Below are 21,458 nucleotides of genomic sequence, written 5' to 3'. Positions count from 1 at the left end.
CTTAGTTCACAAGTTTATTATGAAAAACACTGCAGCTCTGTCCTGCAGTAACATTGTTTTACAGAAAAAAACAGTTCTGTTCAAAGTAATTCACTATCCTTGGACAATTACAAGGGACAATATGGTAGGGCAGAGTGGAAAAGGGAACTGAGTGCAGACAAAAAAAAATAATCAATACAATTAAATTAAACAGTATTCCCTGAAAATAAAACAAACAAACAGTTTCAGAACAAATATGAGGCCTTGGTACTTATTTTAAAAATGTTCTTTAAGCTTCAATGATTGTTTGCTGCTACCCTTATCTACAGTCATGCTGAATAAAGCTATAGCTAAATGGAAAGTTAAATGTATTCACGAGGTGTTAATGTCTACATCTTATTATTTGCAGTCTCTCAGAGAAAGCAAAAGTAACTACAAATAGCGCTATGCCAGAAACTGGTTTCTTGACCAACAATGTTGCTTCAGCATGCAATGAACTGGTTCATTCTAAAGTGGTCACAGTTGTTGACGACAAGAGGCTTTGTATTGAATATGGCACGTCTTTTGGTCCATGTGAAAACAAAGTTTGAATGTTAAATATTTTCTGACACTTTGGAGTTACTGTTGCTCTTCCCATTTTCTTTAGGTCAACATATGGTTCATGGCAATACTGTACAGGTCTAAAATCTCTTTACAGGAAGTAGTCTGGGGTGCGACGAGTAACATGCGGTTCACCTCTGCGTGGTGCCGGGTCAAACTGCAAACTGAAGAGCACAGACATCAATGAAAACACAAGAGCTCAGCTTACATTCACATATGTTCTAGATATGAATTTACAGTGGTTTAGTACAGGTGAATCTTTGCAAGTTTTATCAACCAAGTTAAGTATTCTAGAACAAGTGTTACAGCTCTTCCACTCCCATTAGTATGTATTTATAACCATCACATTTTAAATTCCTCTTACCATGAAGGTCTGGAGAGAAATTAATTTTAGCTTTAAGACTCAAACTGGTCAAACATTAGTCTCTATTTAGAAAGTTAAAGTCTCCAGTTATTATCAAAGAGGGCAGTTTGCACAGTGCTTTTGCATCATTTACTAGTTAAGTTGCTGCTGCAGTAGTTAATTAGAAATCTCATTCAAAAAGCTGACATCCCAACATCTGAAGAATTCAAAGATTCCGAAAGTCTCCTGCCCGAGACCAACAGGAAGGCATTACCTTAGATGTGACAGACTACTCCTGCTCTCAAATCACATCCCTACACAGTAATTCATTAAAATCCAGGTAATTATACAAAACAAAAATGAGGAGTCTCACTTTAATCTGACAGAGATGATCTCAACAGCAACTGTTCCAGAGGCTTGACTCCAAGACTAACCCAACAATTCCATATTCACTCCACCTCCCAGAAGCATAGAGGGGAAAAAACCCCCATACTTTAACACAATTAAGTGGTATTTTAAAATCACAGGCAATGTAATTCTCATTTTTAAACATACTTACAAGGAGTATTTTAGAGTATCATCAAGTTCCATAATTGCAGCCTGGTTGCCACAACGGTAACAATAGTTTGGAGCACTGAAAATTGTTACTACATTCCGATCATGGCACCAGTTGTACCCCTGGAGGAAGGAAAAAATAATTATGACAACCAAGTTCACGTACCCCATGTAACCACCTGACTAGAAACCAATCTTTTAATGCACACAGCTCTAAGTGGCATTTATAGGGTTATTTTAAATAAATTTAAGGCCGTGTCTTTTTTTCCTTCTGGAGAGAAAAAGGGTAAAGGAATTTTGGCCATCATAGGTTGCCTCCTACTAGTAAATATGAGCTAGATATTAAAAAAAAAAAACCAAGAAACAAACCACCTAGCAAGATTTCTCGATTGCATTAACATTAAATAGTTAAAACAGCAATTCTGAAGTACACAGTCTACTCTGAACCTTCAACTGTGATCACCAAAACCAGAATCCAGACACACATTTAAACATTTGAACTGCTAGGAATAACTAGAGGCCAAGAACAAAAGCATACATCCAAGCTAAAAAGAAAAAATACACCTTTTTTTTCAAGGAACACATATTTAAAAACCTTTTTATCTACACAGAAATGCAATACCACATCTAGTACCAAAGCCTGATTTGGGATATTACTGTAAATTTTCAGGAAAACAAGGCCAAAATAAAGGTTATTCCACTGTCAAACTCCTTTAGTAGCACATGAATACTGTCAAGGTCAAGTCTCTGGAAGCCTCTCAGCTGGATCATCAGTTGTCACAGCAGCAGATGCACGTCTCTGACACACAGAGCATGGAATAATCAGACCAAGGACACAATCCAAAGTTTGAACACACAGGCTGTCCCTGCTCACCTCCATTACCAACTGATGAGCTCTTGAAACCAACGTAAGGCCATTAGCATGGTTAAAGGTTTCTGAAATATCCTGTCCAAATGTGTAACCTGCACCTCGAGGAGAAATTCCCCAGCCACCACGATCATCTGGATCTGACCATAGCAAATCACACATTGGACCCTGTAAGAGACGTAGATAGATGATGTTTCAGAGGTGAAGTGCAAAGAACCCGAACCCAACAAAACCACAAAAAACTTGCACACAAACCACCCCTGCACAGCGCTTTGAAAAGTATGTTTCTTTCTTTAAGCAAGGAGATGCCCCTCATTTTTCCTTTAAAAAATCCAGAACAGGAAGACAGGCACTTTAATATTGCTAAGTTGATCTGAATTTCATTTTCAGCCTGTGAACTCAACACCCCAGTACATACTGAATCATCAATCTCATTGGCTTAGAAAAAAAGTACCTCATGGGGAACTTCCTGCAAGCGATCGAGTGCTCTGATGTGATCCAGTGTATCTATAGATGGAGAGAGGCCACCATGTAGACAGAAAATCTGCAAGAGTTAACATACATGAAGTTTATTTGCATTAATCAGTGCAGTTAGAACAGTTTAGAATAAATGATTAGGAGAAAATCTGCATGAGGTTCCCTTAAAGATGAGAACTGACAGAATGCAGTGTTAAGAGCTCCCTTTACAATGAAAAACATTCGACTTTGTCAAATGTCAACATACCTGGCCATCCACCAAGGCAGTTAGAGGCAAGTAATCAAAAAGGTCTGTAAAGTATTTCCAAACATTTGCATTTCCATATTTCCTTAAACATTCATCATAGAAACCATAAACTTGTGTGATTTGCCTGCTTTCATGGTTCCCTCGAAGAATTGTGATACGTTCACGGTAACGGACCTAAACAGAACAGATTATTTTAGAGCACCAATGAGTAACTCTTCCCCAGAACAGAATTTGCACTTTTCATTCCCTGCCACACGTCAATAAAGCAATCAAAACCAAACCCTTCTGAAGATTCAATTATAACCTCTGAGGTAAAAAAAAGGAATAATTTATTGAAATCTTCAACTGCCAAATACTTTTGAGATTAATTACAAGTTGTATTTATTATTACTAGTGGACTTCACTACACCTGTGCATTAAGCTGATCTCTCCAAGCAGATTCTTAAATTGCTACTTAGTCAAGTAATAAATAAACTCAACACTCATTTTAGATAAAACTCAGGCTTGCACCTGAACATGAATTTTTTTTAAGAAGTGACTTAGAAAACTAAGACAGCCAAGAAGTCAGTTTTGGTACCTCTAATACCAATGCATTGTTATGCATTATGAAAATCATAACAGATATTAAGTGTAGTCAGGATAGTAATGATATATTTTACACTAAACTGTACAGCTGAGAAGAAAAGTTACCTTAAGAGCTACAAGCAATGTGACTGTTTCAACTGAGTAATATCCTCTGTCAACATAGTCCCCCATAAACAAATAGTTTGTGTCTGGTGATTTGCCTCCAATTCTGAAAAGTTCCATGAGGTCATGAAATTGTCCATGGACATCTCCACAGACTGTGACTGGACATCGCACTTCTTGTACATTGGATTCTTTTGTCAAAATTTCTTTAGCCTATAAAACAAAACAGCACATAAATTGTGAGTTTGTCTATTAACAGTCGTTTTATTCAAAACACACTCTACGACTTCCAACTCTGCTACCTGCTCTCTTTAGGACCTCTTGTCCCTTCCTTCTCTGAAGCACTTGAGGTAAAAGTTTTTTTATTTAAAACAGCATTTTGCTTTATGAAACCCTGTACAAGTAATTAGTAGTTGAGTGGCTTTTTTCCCTCCTTAAGGATGGTATCTTAAGTAAAACTTCAGACTTTCTACAAAAATGGTTCTGTGAAGCATAAAACAATAATCATTGCTACTGCAACTTAAGAAGTTTTTAAGTATCTTGAAAAATTAAATCTAAAAATCCTGCCAACATCTTACCTCTCAGCGCACAAACTCAGACATGGTCAAAACACTACCAACACTTTGGCACCCATTTGTACAAACATCTTCAACCTACCTGCAAGGGGCAGGGAGTCCTGCATGAAGCAGAATGAAACAAACATCCACAGCTACCAGCAATTACAGAGCAAGTCATTACCTGCACAAGCTTTCTCAACAAGTTTTGTGATTAAACACAAACATCAAGTTGTGTCTTTATTAACCAAAGCTGGGTAAGATCTTTGTCATCACCATTTTTTTCCCAAAAAATTGTGTTATATATATAAGTTGCAGACAAAGGTAATTTGTATGAAGAAGCACAGGCTAAATATAGCACCAGAAAGATAATTTTGAAATAATGCAAGACAGTTGTTACAGTTTGTTCTCAGAACAGTCACCAGACACATGCCACAATGATTTGCTAAATCAAGAACGTATTAGAAATATAAATAGTAATGAGTTTACTAGTTACCATCTACAAAGATTTCCCTGTTTTTCAATAGTCAATGCTCCTATTCAAAAAGGATCCTTTTTTACCTCATTACCTCCGTTACAAGAGAATATATAAAAACTATATTCTATTCTATAATCCAAGTTGTCTACAAGACAGTGGCTAACACTCCCACCCAAAAGTGGTCTCACTGTCCCCACACGTCATCCTGGCTGACCACCACAGTCACCACTTCAAACAGAAGCAACATGTAAGTTTAACGATGGAAAATTCATTAAATTCAATGTTTCATTCAACACTGCAAAGAAATGCAAAAATGCAGTGTGGTTAAGCACCCTGCACACCACAAAGCTTTAGATGTCACTCTGCAGACATATTTACATCAAAAGTCAGTCTCATATGACAGTTTCCACATACAGTGTGCTCAGTACTAAAGATAGGTCATTCCTGGCTTGTGGTTGATGCTAAAAGTGCAGATTTATTTTAAGATAGCCTGACTTGAGTTAATTTTAACGCAGTGGCACTCACCGGATGTTTTGAAGGTGTTTTATCAGCCTTAGCCTCTTCTAATACTCTCTTATATTAGAAGCATTAGCCAGCTTAATTCTCCTTTTGACAGAGAACATCACAGATGCTTACAGCACTTCGATATAAAAAAAAAACCTGCTCTTTAATTAGAATGTTTCTACCACTGGATTTTCTCAACACACTTGAAGCACTGCACAAAGAATGCAGCATTCATTTTTCATCAAAGGTATGCAGCGTTTGTGCTGAAAATGGCAGAGTTCTCAGCAACTGAGTTGTTGCTTCCTCAGTTTCTGAAATATTAAATCACTCAGATACGCACATGACCAAAAACACAGAGAAGTCAGCTACTCTGATGGAAAAAGACTGTTCCAGGTCAACTTGCAAAACAGCAACCTCTGCTTAAATCCTGCAGTGGAGGAATGCTGGTGCAGGGATTCCAACATTTCCATGCTCTAAAGCCAGCTCCATGCAACACTGTGTTAGGAACTGCTTAGTTCATTTACAGTCTTATGTCCCACAGCATTAGAAGTGGCACAACCTCAAGTGCTTAAACACTCTACTTGGCTCTACAAAAGAGCTTCAGCAGAGCTGAAGATAGAAAAAACAACATCCTGAAAACAAGCCACCAACAAGCAGTCTACTATATCCCAACTTCCACATTAAATGAATTCCTATATAAAGGTAAAGCAAAAAAAAAAAAAAAAAAAAAAACACCAAAACAAGGACTTTTAATATACTGTAACACAATACAAACACAAGTTGGTAAGACAACATTACATTTAATGCTATAATTTCACAATGGTAAGAAATCACTAATACTACCCCTACAGTACCTGTGCCCCTGACCTTGAACTGGATCAAACACAGCCCTGTGAACTCCACCTGGTTCCACTCCCTCTTTTTATTGATTCTTTTATCGAGATCCATGATCTCTGCTGCTTACTCACCACATCACACAACTCCCTCCCCCCACCCATCCTCCCCTCCAACAAATGCACTTCCCACCAGCAGCTCTCCTACACTTCCTCACAGAGAGGAAGCAGTAGAGCACTCTTCAGCATCCTTCAGTAGAAGGTAGAAAACTCCTTGATCCAACCACCTGACAAAGGAGAACTAGGTAAGACATACACACACACACACCACCCCTTGAACTTCAAAAACCCAGTGACCTATTGCCACAAAGGATAATAGTGCAACACTGCAGTATTTTGACATCAACATTTTGAAACATCCAGGCTTCACTGCCTATCATCAGGATAAACAATTACAAAATTCATAAACAGATTCTCTTGAGTACTTACTAACTCTTTGGTATCTCTGCCTTTTTTCAGTTCTTAACAATTCTTACCATTAAGACAGCCCTGAACTTCTCTACACCTCCAACACTTAATTAATCTTTTTTACATAGTAGAATACCACCACAAGTCAAACTTCTGTGGTGTGGGGTACTTAACTTAAGCAAAAACTTGTTCTCAACAACCTACTATATTACAGTTGTAAGACCTCGCCTCTGAATCAGTTTAATTATTTTTTCAGCACTACACTCACATTTCAAAATAAAATGCAAACAGATACAGAATAAGACTGCAAAGAAAACATTACTTCAAGTTGATAAATGCTAATTTTACAGCCAATTACCAATAAAGTCTAATACAGAAAAAACACACAGCTGTGAGACAGTTAAACAAGAAGAGTATAAGAACCACCAAGTGCAATGCTGTCATAAACATAAACACTGTGTCATAAACACAGAGGTGGAAAGTTACATATTTTACTCAGAACAATCTCAAAGTTCAAACAATATGCACGTATCAAATACATTTCAGCTTAGTCATAGTGACTGGAATTCATTCCGACTTGATACTGGCTTACTCAGTCATTTCACTGTGAAGAGAAGACTTGTATAATCCAAAACTCAACAAGAATAAAACCAATATTGGTTTAAACACACAAGAAAACAACCAATTTTCATTTTATTATAAAGAGTAGCACAATAAAAAGCACAACCTAGTACTTAAGAAATAAACCATACCTGGCCTGTTGCACATCATCTAAAGGCCCAGCTTAACAGTACCAAGCTGCTTTGGTGCCTCTGCTTACAAAGCACATCTCAGCAAAAAGCTGTTCTTAAAATGGAAAGATCAGCTTCATCATTTCAAGACAGTACAAGATCCAAGTGTATGAACTACCATGGATGAGAGTTTTGAAAAGATGACTATTAACATTACTACCACATGATTTTTCAGATCCTCAGTTTATTTAATGAGATGCAGTGGTTGTATGCATGCAGACATCTCTCTTACTTCCCCTGCTCCCTCCATATATTTTTATCCTATATGCCACAAATTAAGGCTCAGAGTCAAGTGCCATAAAAGCCATAACCCATCCATATTACTTCCTCAACTCACTCTGTGCTGAGGATAAGCAAGTTTCCCTCATGAGCAGCATACATCATCAACGTTGGCTCACAGAAATAATTTCCAGTGGTCCATTTCTGCAAAATCCTCTGAATTAATCTGTATCCAAATTCCTCTGTGTTTCCAGAATATACCAGATATTTCTTAATTACTCCAACCTCTTCTTAGGTCCCCAAATTCTAGCACGAGCTCTGACAACTCAGCCCAATTATCTACCCTGAAAAATTCTGGGCCACATAAAAGAAAATGACAAGACCCAAACCAAACAGTAAACATCACTGTGTCTGTGTAGAATTCAATGCTTGAAGCAGCACTATGAAGCACTCATCAAAAGATTACCACTAACTCAGTAAAGGAAATACAACCACTATTTTAATTAGACAACACAGCTCCAAAGTCATGTTTGCAGATGGTAACATGTCATTCTTGGCAGACCAGAATTCACACCTGCAGCCCACCATGCTGTCTAGTAAAGTATGTAATGAGAAACATCCACTGTAACCAAGAAATAGTTATTTGTAGTTACCATAAAGATATTTTGATGAGATTGAAGACTTCAACCACACCCATAATTTCCTGTCACTAAGGTGCACAGGATGTGACTAAAGACACAATGATCAGCTAATTGGGATGAATACTGGTTTTAGCTGTCCAAATATCATGACCTGGAAGAGATTCCAGTTCCAAGCAAAGTCATCCATTACAGTCAGCAATTCTTCTGCAGAGTCAATGCTTTTCAGTTTAAAGGTTTCCCCCGCTCCTTACATAGGGAGGAAAGAGAGCAGGTTCAGACAAGAGATGGGCTCATTTTTTAAAGCAAAAGTGTTTTCATTCACTGTCTTACATTTTAAACAAAATTAGATAAATGAAGCCTCCAATAAAACCCTTCTGTGAAGGGGGCATGGCAGTCAGATTACACATGACACAAATGGGAAACTGATTTATGCTGAACTTCACAATCCACTAAGGAGTTCAATGTGAATGTATAAGTAGGAGCAAAATTAAAATACAAAGCTCCCCAGTGACTTTTAATTATTTAGTATTCCAAAGTAAGTAAAACCAGGATTTCCATCCACATAAAAGTCTGAGCTGCAAAATAGTCTTTTGCTGGGACAGAAGATGATACATCTGCTTTCTCTCTGGATTTTTGACAAGCACCTACACCTTCATTTCTAATCTCTTCTGTTCGGTGAGAAGAGAGACCAGTTTAAATACAAGATCTTAGCCAACCAAAAGAGCAATCCCAATGCCAGGACTGCTGTAAGATTAAATAAGACAACCACTTTCCTTTGTCTCCTGTAAATTCTAGATGATCTACAAGAAAGCATGCAAGCAGCAAACTTCTGCCAAATAACCCTCTCTACCTTACAAAAGGACTGACACCATTCAAACTTTGATAGTCCCCATAACATTTCCATTTGAAAAGATCAGTCTTACACACTCAGTAACTGATGAGTGTTCTTTCCCTCAGAAGCAAATCTGCAAGAAGGGGGAAAGGGTATTTATCCAGCAGTAGTTGACAAGAGCAGTGGGGATAGGAACAGGATCTTCTGAAAGAACTCGATGTCATTATTTTGCTTCACACAAAAGATCTTAGTATCTTTAATTTTAAATTGAAGAAAAATAATCTAGAAAAATCTTTTTTAAAAAACATAAGAAGGCAAATAACTCAAGAACCTTTATGCCTTCCTTGCCTCATGGGAGTTCCAAGAAACACAGCAATGACAGCAATGCAGGAAGCTGACCACTTACAGGGATGTTTTTCAGTCCTGTCTGTAGAACAAGCTGTATTCATTTTGAATCATTCAAGTTGTTAAAAGAAATAGGCTAAACCTACTCCCAAACTAGTTATGCTTGATATCCACAAGTCCAGCTTCATGCAATGAACTAGAAGTTCTCAACCCTTTTGTTCCAGTAACTCCAACACAGCTTGGCAGTCATGCTACAGGTCAGGATACCAGTTGGAGGATGGCATGTCAAAACTCAAGAAAAAGTTTAGAGCCGACCAGCAAGCATGAAACACCTGTATTGGAAGGCATGTTCAAGATATTCAGCAGAAATCCTGGAGACCTGGCTACCGAGTAATTGAGCTCCAGCATTCATTCTTTAGTCAGGAATAGACTTTTTCCAGCTTAATATATACTACCTGAAGAAAAACAACTAACAACAGCATTATTGAATACAGGTCTAGTGTTTAAGGGTCCCTAAGCAAGGGTGAAAATTCAATCCCTGCTCCTCTGATTCCCCTCACACAGATCTGTTGTACGAGGCCTTGTGAACTCCTGCCAGACACAGCCAGACAGGATTGGGTTTTGTGCTGGGCAAGGCAACCCAGATGAGTAATTGAAAATGTCTCAGAAGCAATCACAGAGCAGCACTGTCATCACATCTGAGGAGGCAACAGCCTTAGCACAGGTAGATTTGGAAGAGGACATCAGTCTTGCAGCCACATCCATATCTTCAGCCTTAAACTGGTAGAACTCAAGTAGGAACTCGCTCTGACTTAGGAGTGCTTACTGCTGTTAGCTTAAGCTATGCCCAAAACAACAAAAGTATCTTTCACTCCTACTTGATCACAACTAATGCTGCAATTAAAAAGCAAAAAACCAAAACCAAACATCTTACTGCCAGCACAACTCAATTTTTACAGGATTTACTAGAATTGAAAAAAAAAACAAACAAGAAAAAACCCAGAAAGCTGCTGATGCTACAATCAGCGGCACATTCAAGACTGAATTTTCATATGCACATCAAGATGTTCTATGTAAATCCGGACTAGGTGAGAAGGCTGGTGAGGTTGACACTTCAAATGCCTTCTGTGGAAAGAGATAATTTCCATTTTACATTATCAACCACAATAAAAGAAAAAAAAAAAACCACTCAAAACCCAAACCAAAACAAAATCCACCAGAAAAAAAAAAACCACAACAAATCCATCACAACAAATCAGAATACTGGGCATGAAAAGACTTTTTTTTTTTAAAGTGTTCCAGAATAATCTAAAACACAGTTATTTAAATGTTACAATAGGCTTTGTACACTATACTCGTAACTCTTCAGAGACAGAAGGTGCAACTACATGGCCCCATCAGTGACCCAATCCCTGGGAAAGTTCAACAAAGCAGCCCTAAGCCACTCTCTGGTCTCCCAGAGCCCCTTGAACAGCTACTGAGGGGCCCTCCTGCCGTTGGCAGCAGAGCTCCCTTGCTACAGAATCCAGAAGCCAGTGCAGTGCTAAGGCAGAACTGCAATGCTGCACATTCCTCTTCTGCCAGGGCCAGGGGTGGAGGGACACAGAACCTGCCCAATACACAGCCCACCACACAGGGTACACCACACTCTCACTACCTGGGAATTCTGTTGGGGCAGGTTTCTTGGCTGATTTACAGCAAGTTCAGACAGGAACACTAATTTTCCCAATCATCTTAGTCTGAAGAATAGTTAGTTATACATGATGGATATGGGAATGCAAAAGCTAGCTAATGAAAAAGCCCTTGCAAATGCAACTGGAAACAGTTTAAAACATTCACTCCTGGCCAAAAGTAATCAGCTAAGAAAGATAACTCCTGAACAGCAGAGAAGTAGAAGGGAACATGTGCCTCTGTCTGAAAAAGAAGTCGGGCAGACAATTCAGCTTAAAACACAGGAGTGAGAGCCACAAAACATGTAAGTTCTATACATTAGAGGAACTGAACCTTGATTGCAGAGGCTTTAGTTTCATTAGTAACATACTTGTCCTCTCAGAATTAAGTCACTTAACATAAGCTAAATGAGTTTGAGCAACTCACACAGCTGCAGTGGGTATAAGCATGTTTGGTTAGAGAACCCCTAACCTGGAAGATCAGGTGCTAAAGTCAAAATTCTGCAACAGGAAAAAAAATTATAAAAATACACCATGAACAAGCTACTTACAAGAGGACAGTATGGCCTGGAAACATATTTACACTATGAATATTAGCACTGGTGACAAATCAAAAAGCAGATGTAACCAATATCATTGTTACAGATCAAAAATTGCAGAAGTCAAAGCTTGAATCAAGGCTCCTTGAATGCCTTTACCAGTATCAGCCCTTCACTTAGTTTACAGTATTTTGTCTAGCAGCACTGTCCATTCAAAGGTGTTTTACTAGCAATTCAAGAACCCTGAACACTCTACACAGTATATATGACCAAATAGTCATCTCTCTCTCCAAAAACTGGATGCCATACTGAAACTCACTAATTATGGAGTAGTGTTTTCAAGAGAGTGACTCTGACATCTCTGCCTCCACCTGCACTAGATACCTTCCGCAATAACCAAAACAAACGCTATCCAAAAATTCACCTCACTCCTTTGTGCAATTTTAGACTGTCATCCCACCTTCCTGAGCAATGCACCACACCCTAGCTCCTGTGATAAAGGGCATTTATACACAGACGAGACAAGACCATTTCCCTCTACCCTCACAATGTATGAAAAAGAAACTCTATACCAGCATCCTTTCATTCAAAATGGCCAGTGGAAAAACTCTCACCTGGCAATAAAGGACTTTCTTTCTCCTCTGCCAATAAACAATTCAGCACTAACAGGACAAACACTGCTGACATGTAACTGGACTGGGTATATTTTGACCACTTCTTTAGAACTTGCTCTTCTCAAATGCTGAAGCAAAGCACACCCAATCGGTCACTCAACTGATGTAACTTTAAATACAGAGCACGTACTAAGTCTAGAATAATTTAACTGCTACTCAGAGGTTGATTATTTCAAATCATCTGTGAAGTATAATGTATTATTCATGGTTACAAATTATTTCTAGACTTCGAAGATGTTTCTCCCCAGTTCCCATCACCACCACCACCACCCAGGTAACCCGGCTCAGTGAAAGACACACCAAGAAAGTAACTGGGATGCACAAATGGCCACACAATTACTGTGTTTGTAAAAAGCTGTTACGTTCTTCAGGTATCAATACTGAAATACAAGAAAGCCGTTAGGCTTGTCCTTATTAGAGAGGCACCAGCCTGCACACACAAAGCCCCAGCAGATCAAGAAATACTCGTCAGGGAGATCATCCAATCAAACAGTGTTATCAGGAAAAAGCCCTTGAATTTTTTTGATTGTTTATTTTAACTAGCCCTAGCTACAATTCAGTGTGGTGAAGAACAGTTTATACCTAGTAGGGTCCTCATCTGTCCTTTGGAACAATAGCTGTATTTGACACTGTCTTTAAGCCATTCATGCAAAAACAGCCTTTTGGTGTGGTTACATCCACAAAACTACTTAAACAGTCCAAACAAAGCACAACCCAGAGAGATTTCTGAGAGTCGGTGCTGGGAGCATGGGAACACATTAAAGCAAGTGCTGTCCTTCAGCAGGAAGGTGCAGAACTCAGCTCACACCCCACTTCCATGAACACAGCAGAGACAAAATGGAAAACTCGGACATCAAGGGCCTACTTCCAATTCCTTGCCTCAGCAACCATGAAGAAACTTAACTACTCCTAGCAGAAAGTCCAAGTAAATCCACCTGTAGTTACCAGCAACAAATCAATTTTCCCTAACATCACCAGCCCCATGGCTGAACTCTGCACAGTGCTGACCACACACCCAGCACACAGAGGGAACTGTCATCCTACCCAGAGCTCACAGCCACCCAACTCAGCCAACATGAAGGCTGCTGCTAAATGACATTGTTCAGGTAGATTTTGCTCTCACGTTCTCATAGCCTCTCATCTCAACACACATTAGTCAGACATAAAGTTTTCTTTTATTTTTTCGTTTACCATTATCTCGGTGAGGAGCGTTACACATTTATCCATAAATACAGCTCATTTCTATTCTCCACTGGGAAAAAAATGAAAATGTCATCTTGTGCAACACTGATGACTGGGACTACTGTATCTCCTGTAAGGAATTTCTAGTTGTATGCTTGCTCCTCACTGAACCAAAACCCCCAGCATACTGCAAGCTTTTTGTACATCCCTCATGGTCCTGCAAGTTACCATACAGCCCCACAAAATGAGGCCATATGCACCCACTCCTGTGGGATTCAGGACTCAATACCCATCAGTTTATAAACAATGGCAAGTGAAATACTTGCCTCTCGCACAAAGCAATACAAGGAAGAAGCTGGACCACTGTCATTGGAGACGCACATGGAAATAGCCAGGCAGTGACATTGCCACTTGCTTGCAACACCGTTTAAAATACACAGCCTGGATCAAATGGAAACAATGCTGAGTTGCCGGAATACAAGTGAATTAAAATCTATATTGGAGCAAAAGCCTGTCTGGCCAAAGCACTGCAAGTTCTTTACTAAGATCATAGACAGTCCTCTTGAAACAATTTGCTTCCAAAACAACCCGATGTAGTATTTGAAGGCATAATTCCAATTTTAAAATATTCTAAGTACTTTCTGTGGCAAGTACATCAATAACTTCATGTATTCGTTAATATCCACTTCCCAAACAACTCACAAATATTCCATCTTCCAGTCTAGAAATACAGGAATACATAAAACCTTCAGTAGTAAAAAAACCCCCCAAAAAACAAAAAACCCAACAACAACAACCCTCAACTATTAAGTTACAACCAGAACTAGAATTCAACTGGAAAATGCCTCTGGATGCTACCAGAACAACATTTTCCTTTATTTCCAAAACGCAATCTATCCTGACTTGGCTTTACAACCTTTCTAAGCTACAAACGTCTCAATCGACACATTGCTCTGTAACACCCACGTCTCAACATTTTCAAACCATCACCACGAAAATATATAGTTATATAGGATCTCGAATGTTTATTCTGTGAATTTCGTGCAACCCAGAACCTTATTGAGGGAAGCCAAAACCTCAAAGGAAATTTACCCTTCAATTAGCTATAAACATGTCTGTGGTTATTCATATCATGAAAAAAAAAAAAAATCAAAACAGCAGCTCTTCATCGCTTGTAATTTCCAAACGCTTACCACAACCTTTTATTTCCACTGTAATAACTCACGCTTTTGGGGGCTGATTTAACATTTTAACCGGGGGGTCTCTCGGGGGTCTCTCCCGAGGATCCATCACGGCCGCGACGCCATTTTAGGAGGCGCTGAGCGAACGGGAGGCGGAGCCGAGGCTCCAGCACAGCCGAGGGGCCGCGGCTCGCCCGGCCCCGGCTCCCGGCCCGCTCCCCCCGCCGGGCCGCGCCGAGCCCCCGGCCCGCCCGAGGGCCCCGCGCCCGCCCGGCTGAGCGGCACCGCCCCCGCCGGCAGCTCCCTGCCCGGCCCCGCCGCCTCCCCGCAGCCCCTCGCGCCTCACCTTCTCGCAGAGGCTCTTCACCTGCCCCTCGGACAGCTGCTTGCACTCGTTGAGCTGCTCCACCCACTGGTCGAGCTCCTTGGTGAAGACCTTCTCCTCCATCCCGCTCTCCCCTTCCTCCTCCTCCTCCTCACCGGCTGCTGCTGCTGCCGCCGCACCGCCCCGCGGGCCCCTGCGATCCGCGCTCCCCACAGCGGCGGCGGCCGCGACGCGTCAGGGCGGGCGAGCGCGGGGAGAGGGCGGCCCGGGGCGCTCCGGCTGCGGCAGCGCTGCCGCTCCTCACTCCGCACCGTGTAATGGCCGCCGCTGCTGACGTCACCGCCCCGGCCCCACCGCGGGGAGGGGGACGCCGCGGGAGCCGACGACGCGTGCGCGGCGCCAGGGCGGGGCTGCGAGTGCGCTCTGAGGGGAGGGGGCGGGTGAGGGCAGTGACCTCGCGCCCGCCCGGGAAGCGAGGGGTGGGCGTGCTCCGTGCCGGTCCTTGTTCCCGGTTCTGCTCCTGGCCCGGGGGCTGGCGCTCTTCCCATGGGGGCTCTGCTTGAGGGGCGCGGCGCGGTGCGGCGCAGCCCCGCCCGGCCGCAGCGCTGAGGCGGGAGCCAGGGCACCGCCGTGAGGGGTCGCCGATATGGCGGTGCCGGCCCCTCCTGTGCCCGGGTGCTGAGCGCCGGCTTCTCGCGGCGCACAGGCGGGGCACGGTCCCCGCCTGCCAAGCGCCTACTGCGGGGTCGGGAGGCGATGTATCTGAGGGCTTTGTGCGGCTCCACAGTGTTTATGGCTCTCGCTGCAGTTAATGCATATAGATATCTCCGAGGCGGGTGCCAGGAGAGTCTTTGCGGTGACAGGACGAGGAGCAGTCGCCGTAAACTAAAACACAGAAAGTTTCACCTCCACACGAGAAAGAACTTTACGGTGAGGATGGCAGAGCACTGGAACGGGCTGCCCACGGAGGGCGTGGAGCCTTCCTCTCTGGAGACTTTCAAAGCCCTCCTGGACACGTTCCTGTGTCACCTGCTCCAGGTGACACGGCCCTGGCAGGGGGTTTTGACTGGGTGATCTCCAGAGGTCCCTTCCAACCCGAACAATTCTGTGATTCTGAAGTTCTGAGCCCAGTTATCGTGTCCGTCAGAGAAGAGGGAAGTGGATGGCGCTTGCTGGTGTTGGGTACTTTGAAATAAAGCTTTTCCCTTCTAAATCATGAGCATTAAATACCATTGTAATTGTACCACTAGATAATGCTTAGGTTGGAAAGGCCGTGCTGCATTTCTTTAAAACAATTTATACTGAAAGAGTTCTTGGAAGTCTAGACAGAAGTAATGTGTGAATTGCAGTGTAAGTGTTCAGTAAAGGAAATTAGTGGTGGACCTTTCAGGAAACTTTCAGGAAGGTGGTATTTTTTCAGGAAACTAGTGGTGACCTCAGCTACCTTAGTGTAATCAGACACTTGCTACCTAAGGGAAAATATGTCAGTAAGACAGCGATAAGTTGCAATTAAAAAGAATGTAAGAAATATGCATCACCAATTTCTAATGGATTATGTATTCTATTGCAATCTGCATCTTAAATTATAGAGGAAGATTTCCCTTAAATAACTTACAAAAGGCATGAAATGATCAGTAAAAAAAAGTAATATTTTTTCATTTAAATGGGTCAGAATGTTGATAAAATGTTGATTTGTTAATTTCAAGGGGCACAATGACTTTTCCTAGTTAATTTGTGTTAATTTTCTTGCCTAATATGGAGTCTGGCTTATTAAATTCTTTGCCTACTATTGAAGCAAATTAAGAATTCCATCGTGAGCAAGGGGTAAGGAATATTTGCTTTCATGGGTCAGTCTTGGTTTCTTGGTGTCATAGTCTCCTGCTACATATCAGTTGGTTTGAATTACCTGACTCAGGTTTTGTTTATCTTCCAAAATATTTTTGCTGTTCCTACACAGGTTCCCATCGTCAGATGGCCTTTGTTTTGTGCTTGAAGTTGTAGAAGGAAAAGTACCATTCATTGAGAAGTGATGGGTTTCAAGAATTCGCTCTGTAGCACATCTTCCCAAAACAGTCTTGAGCAAAGAATATGAAGCAATAACATCAACTCTTGTGTAATTTGCCAAGCTAAAGTTCATTTTCTTTAATAACTGTTGACTTTCTGGCATAGTTAGATGTTTGAGGATCACACTGCAAACCATTCACATAAGCTGTGCTTTCCTCACACCTACCTGATAAAACAAGCCAGGTTAATAGTTTCTTCCTGCTAGTGTGGATCAAGACTCCTCAGAGATTAACAATCACTGCTGTCTTGAGAGCAACTGTCATGGTTCCCAACTCCACCGTTGGTTCCCAGGAACATAGTGGTAAAGAAAGGAGCACTTGTTTGAAAAGACTCAGTCATAGCTCTTTTTCAGACAAACTCCACTTGGGAAGGGGTAAGTGATTCAGCACTCTCTGCTTGCTACTGAAAGCTGAAGCCGTGCCACTCACTATAGGAGAATTCAGGACTCAGCAAAGGAAATTCAGGATTCATTTATCTGGACACTCACAGAGAAGGGGAAATCCTCAGTTTCCATCTCCATCCCAAGCATTAGCTCTGTATTTTATCCTCATACTGTTTTGAATTGTCTATATGTGGATCAGAAATCAGATCTCCTTCCTCCCTCTGACTTGAGAATGACAATCAATAGTTTAGAGAGTCCCAATTGCTTTTCTCTTCTTAGATATTTATCTGAGCCTTCAAAGGAGAATGTGATAATGAAAGGATACATACTGTATTGCATAAGTCAGGGGTTTGTCAGGGCTTCAGATTCACAGTAAGATTAAACTGTGACCTGTGAGATGGCAGTAATAAATTGTATTTAGTATATGAATATATGCCAGGTGTGTGTGTGGTTTGTACCTAAGGAGCTGTCTGGGTGCGGCTGCCCCGGTGAGTCAGGGGTACTGAGGCCACACTGCTGTGCTGACACCTGAGTCAGGGACCCATGTGTGTCACGTGTGGCATTCTGGAGAGAGGTGAACTGGTCAGGCTGACTGCACTTAGGTTTACACACATCCAGCTGTAGGTTATTCAGCTGTTAGCCTATAGTGCCAACTAATTCTGTGCTAGTCTTAAATTAACCTCAAACTCATGGATGAGGGTGCTAGCAACTGCAATAATCGTATCAGTAACACCAACATTTCCATTGTACTACGAGACATCAGTGTTTAAATGCAGATTTATGCAGATTTATATCGCACCGTCCAACTATACAACGTATTGTCAACTTAGCATTGTAGAGTAAGGAACACATAAATTAGTTTTCTTCACACTTGACTCTTTCTGAATATTTTAGTGATTCTAAATTACCCATCAATGCATGTCCAAAATGTCTGTTGCTATGGTGTTTTAATACTAAATGCAGAATTAAAGGGCTATGCAATGAAATATAAAGACTATACTATACAATTAAAAGGCTATACAATAGTGTAACAATGAGCCACCTTTAGATGTAGCGCTGCCAGCTTTGATTAATACATGTATTTCTGCAAGCAAAGAATATAGACCCTGGTACAGTTGTATGGAAGTCAACTGTCTCTATGAGGAAAGGGACTTCTGATCGACTAAAATCAGAAGTACACGTGATGTAATCTCCTGCATATTCAGATACTGGCCACTATTGGATAAAATATATGGTTTGTGTCTTAACAGTCCTACTAAGTCAGATAAACCTGTCATCTTAAGTAGAACCATTGCAAAAGACCGAAAGAAAAATAGAACACATTTACATCAGATATTTGTTACATCACCACAAACAAATACTATTTCTGTATATTTGACTAATTTCAGAGTCCATATAGTACATGACAAAATCAGTGACATCAGTAATACCACTATCAACAGAGGCCCACTTGCTTTAACTGAATGGCTTCTGTAAAAGATGGAATCTCATTATTAACCACCTTGTATACCACAAAACATATTACTGAAACCTGCTAGTTCATGATTCACCCTCGTGTTGTAGATAAAGCAGGAAGTGCAGTGTCTTACTGAAAGAAGAAATTACAGAGTAACCATGAAAATCACATTTTCAAATCACTATGGTTACAGATATTTCATAGTGAAGAATCTTTAGAAAGCTAGGAATAGAGTGCTGATTCTCAAATATTAGAAGCTTCATATTTTGCAAATATTTTATGTCCTGCTCTCTCCCCATGAGCACTGAATGCTCTGTGTCCAGCCTGGCTGAGTAGGAGCACTGGGGCAGTGGGTACATCCTTGTGCACCTGAGCACAGGGCCATGTCCCTCCTACCTATCATCTACCAGTTTTAATCTCTAGAGCACTTGAAAAACACCACCTCTGCCAGGACAAATACGATCACTTTATCACCAGATGGACAAATACATGATACTGAAATTAACTCACTTTCCAAACATGACAGAAGCATTGAGAGTCGAGAGTAGAGACCCCAGGTCAATAGATACTTGGGCCCATCCTTAAATTCCTTCCTTTTAGACACATAACACAAGCATCTGTGAAATGTCCTGCTAAGCTCACACTTCAAGGCTGTAGGCTTGCTGATTGCTGGTGTGACTCTCTGATCAGCACAGCTTGTGTTATAAGTGCTTTGTTTGGAAAAACTCCTATTATTCAGTCCTCTCCATAAGCTATGTTTAAGTACACAACAAATTATTAATACGTACAAGCAGTTGTCATGGAGATAATATGATCTCAAGTGGGTTTTTTGTAAGTGGCACAAACCTGGCACATCCCTCATGCCTTGTACGGACAATTCCTACATAATGTTTCCTGTGTTAGATATGGGATAGATATATATCTTTGCTTTTTTTGCCAACACCCAGCAGAGAAACCACTGCTTCTGGCTTTCAGACGGTTGACTTTAGGAATATGAAAAATGTAGGACTTGTAAGACATGGGGTTTTTTAAGCTGCAACATCTTAGCAAGGGGTTGAACTGCTCACTTCTGTGAAATCTCAAACACAATGCCACATCCGAATTATGGCTAAAATCTCGCAGCATGTATTTTCTCTCTTCATCTTGGTCCATAGACTTATGCCAAAATGCAGTAATTATTCCAAAAGAAAGCAGCTGGCTAATGTAGCTGGGGAGGCTTCAGGGCCATAATGAGGATCATTTTCCTTGGAATGAGACTGCTATCCTATTAAATGTCAATAAATCCAGGTGATGCTTTGTTTAGGATTATCATAACATTTCTACTCTTTAACTGTGCCCTTGAGAAGTAGTTCACTGTGCACTTCAACCATTCTGACCTTTATTCTGCACCTCTTGTCTGGTCCTGGAGATTCTGTTCCACTTCAGCCGGGCAACATCTGACTGTTGGAGCCATTCTGTACCTGTTTACTTGAGTGAATGAAGGAGATTCTCTCCATATTATAGCTGTTGCTTCTTTTTTCTTCTTTTCAGATATTTACTCATCAGTTGATTAATGTAACCAATATTACATTACCGTTACTGTCATAATGACCTTGAGCTGGGCCAAGCAGTTAAGCTACAGAAAGGCTGCAAAAAAGAATGGCAGCAAGAAAATTTGAGTTATTGCTCCCTCACTTTCCTGTGTAGTAAATGTACATTTCTTTCATAGCACTGCCACTATCTTACAGTGAAGGAAGCATAAACCCAGCTGGGGGGTACCCATGACTTCTAGTGCATGTTAATATGATATCCATGTTGGTTTGGAGATGTTGCAGGTGTCTTGTGTGACAAAACAGGTCTGCATAACCTGCTAAGGATGGCTTGGCTAAACTGCTGCCTTGCCCTCCAGCTCAGCATCAGTTCTCGAGCCCAGTTCCAAGCAGTGCTGGCTGCTGCTTAAATGCTTCCTCTGAAGAGAGCCTGGGGAGGGAAATTTTCTTCTGAAATCTCTTTGTCTATGTGTTAAAGGACAAAGGAGAAGTTCACTGCACAGGCACACATTCTCAGATCCTGATTTCACTTCAGTGTGGTTAACAAGTGTATTACTAGTAATAGCTAGTTACAAATAAGAACCTGACCTTATTTTTAACCTAATACTGAATCAGATCTAATTGTAATAGATGGGTTCATTGCTGTGCTTTGCTCTTTCTCATTCAGAATTTCAGTGCCTTCCATCTTAGGTATTAAAAATAGGTGGCAAGCTGGATAATTATTATTGTTTCAAATCTCATTTGCAGCCTTACATAACAGTGTTCTCACCAAAAAGTTTATTTTAAGTGTGGAGTGGAAGAACATGCTGTAGCAACCTGAAATTACTTGTAGTACTGTAGCTGGGTTATACAGAGTCTAGATAGAACTCTCTAACTCTCTCTTCTTTTTTTGATGAGCCATTTTAATATTAATCAAAACAAAGATATCAATTAACATCAAAATGTATTGACTGCCTGAGCTTTGGAATTACAAAGTCCTGTGCTGTCAGTCCCGAGCATCCTTGGTAATCTTACATTGCCTAAGCAGAAACTGCT

At 40.9% G+C, this 21,458-nt stretch overlaps 1 protein-coding gene across 1 annotated transcript; it reads right to left on the bottom strand.

Moving 5' to 3' along the window:
- PPP2CA (protein phosphatase 2 catalytic subunit alpha) lies at positions 1–15,307 on the bottom strand. Its single transcript, XM_048319850.1, has 7 exons — positions 15,014–15,307; positions 3,760–3,969; positions 3,070–3,243; positions 2,800–2,889; positions 2,352–2,513; positions 1,482–1,600; positions 1–743 (listed from the first exon to the last, which is right to left on the bottom strand). The coding sequence occupies exons 1-7, from the start codon at positions 15,113–15,115 to the stop codon at positions 671–673; spliced, it is 930 nt and encodes a 309-aa protein (XP_048175807.1). The 5' UTR covers positions 15,116–15,307; the 3' UTR covers positions 1–670.
- Positions 15,308–21,458: the final 6,151 nt, after the last annotated feature.

Source organism: Corvus hawaiiensis, chromosome 15 (genome assembly GCF_020740725.1).
Source record: "Corvus hawaiiensis isolate bCorHaw1 chromosome 15, bCorHaw1.pri.cur, whole genome shotgun sequence".
Taxonomy (NCBI): Eukaryota; Metazoa; Chordata; class Aves; order Passeriformes; family Corvidae; genus Corvus; species Corvus hawaiiensis.
The sequence above is the reverse complement of the archived record's forward strand: the minus strand, read 5'-3'. Positions and strand labels throughout refer to the sequence as shown.

What these genes read in the sequence shown, in the direction of transcription:
- PPP2CA (XM_048319850.1), bottom strand. Translation starts at nt 15,115, where the DNA reads ATGGAGGAGAAGGTCTTCACCAAGGAGCTCGACCAGTGGGTGGAGCAG. An exon ending in TGAAGAGCCTCTGCGAGAAG is followed by an intron (nt 3,970 to 15,013) that starts GTGAGGCGCGAG and finishes TTTGTTTTATAG; the next exon opens with GCTAAAGAAATTTTGACAAA. An exon ending in CTGCCTTGGTGGATGGCCAG is followed by an intron (nt 2,890 to 3,069) that starts GTATGTTGACAT and finishes TAACTCTTGCAG; the next exon opens with ATTTTCTGTCTACATGGTGG.